This window comes from Corapipo altera, unplaced genomic scaffold (assembly GCF_003945725.1).
Source record: "Corapipo altera isolate COAL_440 unplaced genomic scaffold, ASM394572v1 301, whole genome shotgun sequence".
NCBI classification, from domain to species: Eukaryota; Metazoa; Chordata; class Aves; order Passeriformes; family Pipridae; genus Corapipo; species Corapipo altera.
In genome coordinates this window covers 177,170-186,235 of record NW_020884926.1, presented here as the reverse complement: position 1 = coordinate 186,235, position 9,066 = coordinate 177,170, and the positions used below count along the sequence as shown (strand labels likewise).

The window sequence follows — 9,066 nt, the reverse complement described above, 5'->3', positions numbered from 1 at the left end:
GGATGGAGCGCTGAGGCGCTGAGCCCCGCCGGGCCGGGCCGGGCCGAGACGTGACGATGTGGATGCGACGGCTCCCGGGAAGCAGGTAGGGCCGGGCAGCGGCGGCCCCGCGGGGCAGCGCCGGGCGCATCCCGCCGCCGGGCGCGCTCGGGGAGCGGCGGAGTTAAATCGTGAACTTGGAGCGGGGAGCGGGGAGAGGGACGGGGAGCGGGATGGGGAGCGGTGTGCGGAGCGGCGAGCGCGCGGTGAAGCCGGCGGCTGGCGGCGCGTCCGGGGAGCGCGGCCGGTTCTCGCTCCGCGCGGTGCCGGGGCTCCCCCCGCCCGGCTCCCCCGCCCCGCTCGCCCGCCCTGCCCGGGAGATGGATCCGCGCTCCCTCTCCCCTCGCCGCCTGCTCGCTCCCCTCTGGCCGCCCCGGCGGGGGCCGCTCGGGGGAAGGGGCCGGGGGGGCGGCCGGGAAGCGGGCGGATGGATGGATGGGTGGATGAATGGATGGACGGATGGATGGATGTGTTTGGGAGATTAATCGAGAATTGCAAAGCAGAGGAGACGGAGGCAAACTGTTACGTAACACATTTTCATTACCGCTGCGAAGTCATCTGAGCCGAAATCTTATTATTTCCATGGTGCTGTGGCTGGAGAGCCCCGGCCCCTGCCTGTGCGCGGCTCCGGAGCCACAGCAGTACCTGGGGTTTGGTGGTTTAAGCCCATCTCAGTGGAATCGAGTGAAAGCAGCAGCGGGTTAAACAAGTGAGACCCTAAGGAAAAGTGAGATCCACAATCCGTTCCGCTCCCCCCAACCCGGTTTTGTGTTTAGAAAGTCCGGCATTTGAGCGGTTGTGTGAGGCAGGGGCTAAACCCCCAACCTCCGTCTGCCGAACGGGACGGTGGTTCTGGCACGTCACCTGCTCCTGCGAGAGGGGTCCCAAGGCGAGGGGTCCCGAGCAGCCACCCCACTACCGCACCTCGTGCCAGGCCCTACAGCTGCTCCCCGAGGAGCAGGACTGGGTGCCCAGGGGGCTGCGGGGTGAGCGGATGGATGGATGGATGGGTGGATGGAGCCCCGCCACCACCCCTACCCCACGCAGCACCTCGGGGAGCCCACCAGCCCGCGCTGCCCCCCACGCCCCTGCGCTCCAGCAGATCATGGCTGTGGCTCGGGGGCACGGAGGGAGGCGGGCAGGGACCCCCGAACACCACAGGCAGCGAACGGTGATGCGAGAGGCTTTTGTCCGCCACCCCTGGCGAGTCACTGGAGGCTTTGTCCGTCTGCCCGAGCTGTGGATGGAGTCCTGGAGGGTGAAACCTGAACTGAGGTTTTGTCTGTGCCGAGGAGCTGGGGGAGGCCCTCGGCCTCTCTGTTACCCAGGCGTGTGCCGTGCCGTGTATTCCAGCGGCACGTGGCGAGCCGGCTCCCGTTCCCCGAGCTTTGTCCCGTGCCCTTGGCTGGTGCACCCTGATGGCCCGGGCACGTGAGCACCTTCATGCTGCCGCCAGAGATGTCTGTTTGTCTGTCCGCCAAGGATGTGCTGCTGTGTGTGGGAAGGACAGAGTCCGTGGTGATGTAGTGACCTTAGGAATTCCTCCTGGGGAAAGCACCTGAGGGTTTTCTTAGGGTGCCTCGTGTCTGGATTTATCCTTGGCAGGTAAAAAGCCCGTTTCCCAGGGCTGGAGCGACAGAAGGCTGTAATGCTGGGAACAGAGGATGCCCTCTGCTTTGTTATTTTTGAACAGAGTTTAGCAAATGGAAACGGGAGCCCTCTGCTTGCTTCCCTCCTCGATTCATTCGCCTTGTGAATTTCTGTGCTGTTCATCCTGGATCCCCAGCGCCAGGCTGTCCTCTCCACCACCTCATCAACTTCCAGTCCCTCCCTGTTTTATTTTTAATAAGAGATAACTTTACTGCTAACCTTGCCTGCTGCTCTCCCTTCTCTGTAACTCTAATTGCTTCTGGCTTTATTTCTGACATTTCCCATGTCATTTCTCCTCATTTTCTTGAAGACTACTAGAAAAATAGCTCCAGGAGAAGCAGTGAAGCTTTGCAGTGCCCGTTTCACCCTGCACAGCCTCTGCCTGGAGCGGCTGCCTGCGGCAGGGAGATGGTACCCTGCTGCTCCTTTCAAGTCGGATCCCTTTCGCCCCGGGGCAGTAGCAGTGCCTGACCTCGTGTTGAGCTGCCGTCCTCTGCTGGGAGGGCAAGACCTGTGCAACTGCATCGCTCGGAATTATTCGGTTCATGTGAAGGGGAGCTGCTGCTCTCCATTTTGGAGCGGGGCTGGGTGAGCAGCGCTGCCCTGAAAGCCCCTGCGAGGTCCTAGGGATGGTCCAGCCCTGCACTGCCCTTGGCAGGTGTGGGTGCTGCGGGGCAAAGACTGTTCTTTGTGGGGACGGCAGTGGCCCTGTCACTCCCCGCGTGTGCGGGGACATACGTGTGCGTGCACACGCCTGCGTCAGTGCCTGCGCGCCTGCGAGGGCACGGCACCTTCTGCGGCGTGCCAGCTGCCGGGCTGCCAGCCCCGCCGAGGACTTCCCCTCCATGGCTGCGAATATAATGTTTTAAACAATATGCCACGGTTTATACAGCATTGAACTCCGGAGTGATTTGCAGTAGGAGTAAAACCACCACTTGCAGTTTCTCGGCGATTGTATAAAACAACTCATTAAAAGGCATACGTCCCTGCGCATTGGCTCCAAGGAAACTTTATGGGCCTTGTAGTTACTGCCAAAGCAAACATTTTCCATGAATTTCACTCATCAGGTTCATGCTGTCAAATGTAGATTCAGCCGCTTGTCAAAGATGCAAGCCTTGCAGTCTGGGAAGTAATGAGAGCAGTAAGCAGTGGGAGTTAATGGCCTCCACTGAGGAGTCCTTACTCATACCGCATCCACACAGGGGCTGAGCTGGCTGCTCCCAGGTGGATTGATTGCCACAGAAATTCATCTGGTGTCACCGGCTATGATACTTAACAGCCACAATAATGCTTGAATAAACTGCTCTTTTATGCAGCGGTTCGTACCTCGCGCCGGCAGCAATTTCCCTCATGAGCGAGGGGAGCGGCGCGGGGCTCCGGCAGCACTTCCCAGAGCATGAATAATTGTTGTAATAACGCCGGAGCCACCACGTTGCCTTTGTGGTGTCTCCGGTGGGGTGAGGGGTGGGAGCTGTCGTGGTGCTGACACTTGCCTGGGATGCTGGGGGCTGCCCCATGTCACAGCCACCCTGCCGGCCCTTGGCGTGCGGGACACAGGACGGGCGAGCTGTTGGTCCGGCTGTTCCCGGCGCTGGGGCACCGTGGCTTGGCTCTGCCTTATGTAATGGTCATCTGCTGGAAAGGAGGAGTTGCTGATGTTCCTTCAGAGCCCAGCCTGGAACAGGGAATGGCAGCAAGGCAGAGGCCAGCTCTCCAACCTGGTTCCTATCTTCCCTCACCCACCCTGATCTGCGAGCTCTCTCAGCGCGGCTTGTTTACCTCAGTATCTGTAGGGTGCACACATATACAGGGCGGTGGTGAGCACTGCCAGTGGCTCCCAAGGACAGCTTTGTAGGGTGTGAATAATCCATGGGACTTCCGACAGGTCTGAGGTTCATTATGGAAATGTATGCGTGCCTAAGTCTTTAAATATAGCTAATGGGAGAAGGACTGGGAGGAAAGATTACAGGAATCAATGTGCTGAGCCAGAGGAGCAGGAGCTGCTCTGCTCTGGGTTGTGGTGCCTGTTGTTCTTGACAGCTGGTGGTCACCAAGTAGGTGACAGCAGTTCAAGCCCAACAGAGTTTGGTTTTGACAGCAAAACTCTTTTAGCAGGATAATTCCTGGAGGCCGAGTGTGTTGGGTGGGATCAGTGGATGGAACTGCCTCATTGGTGCTTTCACCCCCTCCTTTAAAACAAAGGGGTTTTCCTTCTGTCTTTCTTTCCATCTTTCCTTCCATCTTCCTTCCCTCACTGTGCTGGGTGGCACCGCTGGGAGGGGGTTTCTGGCCAAGCCTAGTGTCCCAGCAGCCACTGCAGGTTTTCAGGGGGGTGCTCCCAAAGCTGCTGCTTGGCCCTTCCTTGCCTTGGCTCACTGTTTTCATCAGTGACTTTTTTCACTGAAATAATGTTAAACTCTGGACCTGAACTACGTCCTTAAAAATGGAATTCAAGTTGATATGAATATTTTCTGTGGCTCTTCTTACCGGGACCTGCACCTACAGACTTTGATAGCTTATATAATTTCCTGTGATGGAGATGTACTTCATCTAATTTCACTTGGAAATGCATTGATTAAATCAGAACTGCTGAGAGATTTAAACTGAGTCTCAGTGGCCTGAACTTAACCGTGGGAGGTTTACCTGCCTTCATCCTTCAACATTAATTTGGTTTTATGAGGATTCTTTGTGAAATGAGGTTTTGTCTGTCGCTGAATCTCTCCTGCTCTCTGGGTTTCTCAGTTGCTTTCTCTGGCTCTGCGAGGCGACGCCGCGCTAAAGCCTCCTTTAGCACCTTCTGTGGGGACACAGCAGGAACCGATGGGCATTTTGGCTCCGTCTCCCCCCACTGTCTCACAGGGCTGCCCAGGCTGGAGGCAAAGTGCCCTTGCTGCCCATGGTGTGGTGGCAAGGCTGGGTGCTGTGCAGAGGCACGTTCACCTGGGACCAGGGCTCCTGGACAGGGTGCTCTGGGAGCAGGGTGGAGACATACCTCAAGTGCAACTGGGTGTGTCTTCCCAACAGTACTGAGGGATTTGGCATTTCTGGTCCCAAGCAACAGTGAGAAAAGGAGGAGAGACACAGCTTGGCTGGAGGTGGATGAGCAGCTCCATGGAGACGGGCAGGGACAGGGTCTGCAGGCACTGTGTGTCCGGGGCTGGAGGCCAAAGCACCCACTGGGACTTGCCTGAGGACTTAAAAAAATAAATAAAGCCAGTCATTCACAAAGTGCTCGTTTCCAACTCTGATCTGCAAAATGTCTCCTTGTGACTTGGAGATGATGCGTAGGCAGGAGATACGCTTTGACATGCGATGATTTTTGTTGAAGTTTGCTCTGAAGGTCTTTCTTGGCAGCTCTGCTTTCCTGGCAGTGTTGGAGCATCCCGGCGGCACTGTGCCCCTTCTGCCAGTGGCTGCTGTGTCCCCATGAGCCAAAACCTTTGGGAGCAGAAGCCGTTCCCTGGCGCAGCATCTCTGTGGGTATGGAAAGGACTCTTCTACTGCAGAAACTGGCAGGGAGGAAAAGCGGAGCCTTGGCTGCAGAGCTACTCCAGACCCTGGCTAAAGCATCCATGGGATGAGGCTTAGCTGTGGCAAGGTGGGAGCAGTGAAGGTTCCCTGGCCTGGCTGCGGTGCCAGAGCTGCCAACTCCACTGACTTCCAAATAAAAGCTGAGGAGAAGTTGCTTCAAAACCAACACATCGTCTGGGAGTGGCAAGGTGCTTCCTGCAAGAGAGAGACAAGTTTGGATCCTTGAGGTGGAAAAACAGGAGCTCACTGGAGGGCATGTGCCCTAGCACAAGAGAAGCGAGGGGATGGGGACATGCTGGTGCAGAGACCCACGGTGAGGGGTGACCGTGTGCTGTGGGACACCAGCAGCACAGCAGCACAGGCAGCACAGCATGTGAGGGGCTGCATGTGCCAGGCGGGAGGGTGGATCTGTGCTACTCGGTTAAAGCTTGTTGGGGATCGACAGCTCCTGTCCATGAGGGTATTGGCTGTGCCTCTTCTGCAGCATCCTGGGATGGTCAGGAGAAACTCCAACCATGGTTTATGGCCCTATAAATTGGGAATGTGGCTGTGTAATGCTGGCTTAGGAGCTGTGCAGAGCTGCTGTGCTCAGCGTGGGAGGGCCGGGGACTCGCTGCTCAGCGGCAGCGTTGGAGGCACCGGTGAGAGCAAACGGCGCTAATTGATGTTGCCACTTGACTGCACGTCATTCAGGTTGAAGATGTGACAAGGTTGGGGGGAGCCCGGGTTATTCCCCCTGGGATTTGCCTGCCTGGCGAGCCGAGCCTCCTGCAAGCACAGCTTCCTCAGGGACACGTTCCATAATTGCCGGAGTCCCGTGCGTGACCTCAGCCCTGCTCCCAGAGCCTGCGATAGCATCTCTGCTCCCTCTGCAGCACTCGAGTAATGAAGCGTCAGTTAATTGACATGGATGAGGACATCCACTTAAGGACCCACCGGAACATGGGTGATTAATGCCAGGAGATGAGGCCGTGCATCCCGCTGGGAGCGTGGTGAGCTCTGCCTCTGCTCGGCCGGAGCCAAAGCACGGCTGAGTCTGCAGCGGTGGGATGTTATGTAGGGAGAGTCCGGATGTGTTATTTTAGGAAGAGCTCCCAAAGAGAATCAGCCCTTTTTCTACAAGTATCTGCCATTCATGGGTTTTCCAGTTTTCCGTGGGAAGGACGAGGATGAGTTACTCATCTTCTTGTTTCTGGGCTTTGTAAGAGGCTCTGCTCCTCCAACATAATGTACTCAGGACTTACTCTGGGTTCCTGTCAAAGTGGCATATTCTCTGGCAAAATCAATTTTGCTAATTTTGATGGATGAGGAGTGGAAGTGAGGCTGCTGGCTCAGGGGCCTTTGAAGGAAGCTGAGATACTGAGGGATGCAGGAGGTCATCCCTTGCTGCTGACCCGTCAGAGATGATGCTCCGAAAGTCTAATCTCTCCCACAAAGGGGATTATTGTTTTTTTAATGAGATGCAGAGCACAGTGATTCCTGACTTGTGGGACTTGCCCCCAGTGGCACAGTGTTCTTGAGGTGCTGGAGAATTCTCCTCACCATCACCTTGATCCACCAGGATTTTGCCGTGGGTGGAATGGGAGAGCCTGTGAACTGGCTGGATGGTGTATATGCAGTGAGGTGGCCATGGCAGGGAGAAAGGCTCTTCTTTGTGGAAAAGAAATTGCTTGGTGCTAAAAGGGGATTTAAAACTCTTTGTGACAGGATCAAGAGTCTTTGCCCCAGAGTTCATTTCCGCTGCCTTTGCTTTCTATTTTGGCTTGGCTTTTTCAACATCTTTTTGGGCTGTTCACATTTCTCTGTGCTGTGTGTCACACTGAGCCTTCTCTGGCAGTGGGATGTCCCCAGGAGGGGCTGGGCAGAGCTGGTGCTGTCTCGGGAGCAGGGGGCTGGGAGCTCCCCAGCACTGCACTGCAACTGGAACCTCAGCCAGGCAACACAGCCCTGTGCTGAGCTCCCAGCTCCCAGCTCGAGGCCTTGGCTTTCTCCTGGCTTCCCTGCTGACATTTCACACCTTCAAAGAGAGCTCTGCTGCTCCATTTTTTCCCATTGTATTTCTTGCTCCATAAAAGCCATCTGTACCTCTCTCTCTGCTTTCAGAGGCTTCATTCCTCTCACCTCCATTTCTGTAAGAGTTTCAGGAGCTTTTGAAACTCTTGACATGTTCCCTGTGTTCATTCCTGGGGATGGCTGCTGAGGTTTCCCGGCAGCCTATGCATCCCTGGGCTGCCAGGGACTTCTTGGGAGAAAGACAGGTCTGGATCTCACTCACTCCACTGCAAATTGAGAACAGCTCCACCAGGAGACCATGGTGCTGGAGTGAAGACCTGAGTTAGTCGGATTTCCCTATGCAGACATCCAACCTTTGCCATGGGAAGGGGTCAGCTGGGCCCTGTGCTGGTCTTCCAGACACTTCCAGCGGGTCAGTCTTTATCTTTGCTCCTGGGAAAGCAGGGCTCTTTGAGAGCTCATCATAAAAAATCCCATTAGGAGATATATTCTCCTGATTGTGTTCCATGGTTGGTGGTATTTCCCATTGATACAGATACTGCAGTGGGCTCCGATGTGCAGCTCCTGCAAAGACACATTGTGTTACAGCAATGCCACAGACCTCTTTTAATTATTTTGTTTTAAAGCTCATTAAGCTGCTACTTTAGATGTACTGAGCCGACTTACCTTATTTCTTTAGATCAGAGCATTTCCTGCATTCATTGTAATGATGCTCTTGGGCACGTTCATTTAGAAAATAAGATTATTTACCCAGGAAGCAGCAGGGTTAAAGGGTGGTGTAACCTGTAGCTTGTGCCACGGTTTTCCTCTCTGTAGGTCCTTCAGAGCTGAGGGCTGGGTTGAATTAGTCGCTGTCTCTTAGAAACACTTTGTGGATATGCATTCAGAGGAGGGAAACCCCTCCTAAGGCTCCAGCTCTAGTCTGAGATCGAGCAGGATTATTGCAATCCTATTGGGGAGAGCCTCACTTCTTCCATCCAATCCCATCACATCCCACAGCGTTTGGACATTGCATCCTGCTTGGACACCCCAATGTGGTGGTCCCTTTGTCCAAGGAGGAGGCCTGATGATCCTGCAGGATGGCAGACATGTGGCAAAGGAAGAAAATTCATGAGCAAAGAAGGGAAAGCAGAAATTCCTTGGCTGGTGGCTGCAGGGAAATGCACCATCCTGCCCAGCCACTGGCCTTATTTATTGTGGGCAGCATTGGGGACGATCTCCAAGCTCTGGGTTTAACGTGCTCATTGCAGTCACATTTCCTCAGCAGACCGGTTTTTCCATGTTTTTGGTACATGGAGGAGTGTTTTCTGCTCCCGTGATGGGGATGGGAGAGGGCAACACCATCCTGTGTGCTGGGACCTCCCAGGTTGGTGTCAGCATGTAAAGCCTGGGCAGTGATTTTGTGGTGCCCGTGAGGAGGTGGAATACACGAGGAGGTTTAAGAGGAAGCTAAAATAAGGGGGGGAAACCCTGATTTCCTTAGGTTTGTGAATTGGTTTTAGTACCAGCAATAGCAGAGCTTGAAGCTGTGGCTTTTCAACAAGATTTTGGTGGATGTGGAAATCTGAAACTTCCCAGCAAGTTGTGTCTGAGCTGGAGCTCTTATTGCTGCCTGGTCCCCAGCACTGGCACAGAACTCAGGGGGGGACAAGTGGAGTAACTTGGCGACAGGTGCAGGTTTGGGCTGGAAAGCCAGTGCTTACAGACCTCCTTTATCCGGGCGGGACAAAAGCTGAGTGTTATCGCCGGCGGGTTGATGAAATGCCCCACTGTCCAGCCCTGCCACGCTAAATGCACCCAGTGTTTGCCGGCCGGGCGGCGGCGGGGGAAGCA

General features: G+C 55.2%; 1 protein-coding gene across 1 annotated transcript in view; it reads left to right on the top strand.

Moving 5' to 3' along the window:
• Window positions 1–9,066, top strand: part of AJAP1 (adherens junctions associated protein 1) — a 36,059-nt gene continuing 26,993 nt past the window's right edge. The window contains exon 1 of the mRNA XM_027658216.1: window positions 1–85. Within this exon, the coding sequence (XP_027514017.1) occupies window positions 57–85 (29 nt within the window). The 5' untranslated portion in view covers window positions 1–56. The remainder of the gene's footprint in view (window positions 86–9,066) is intronic.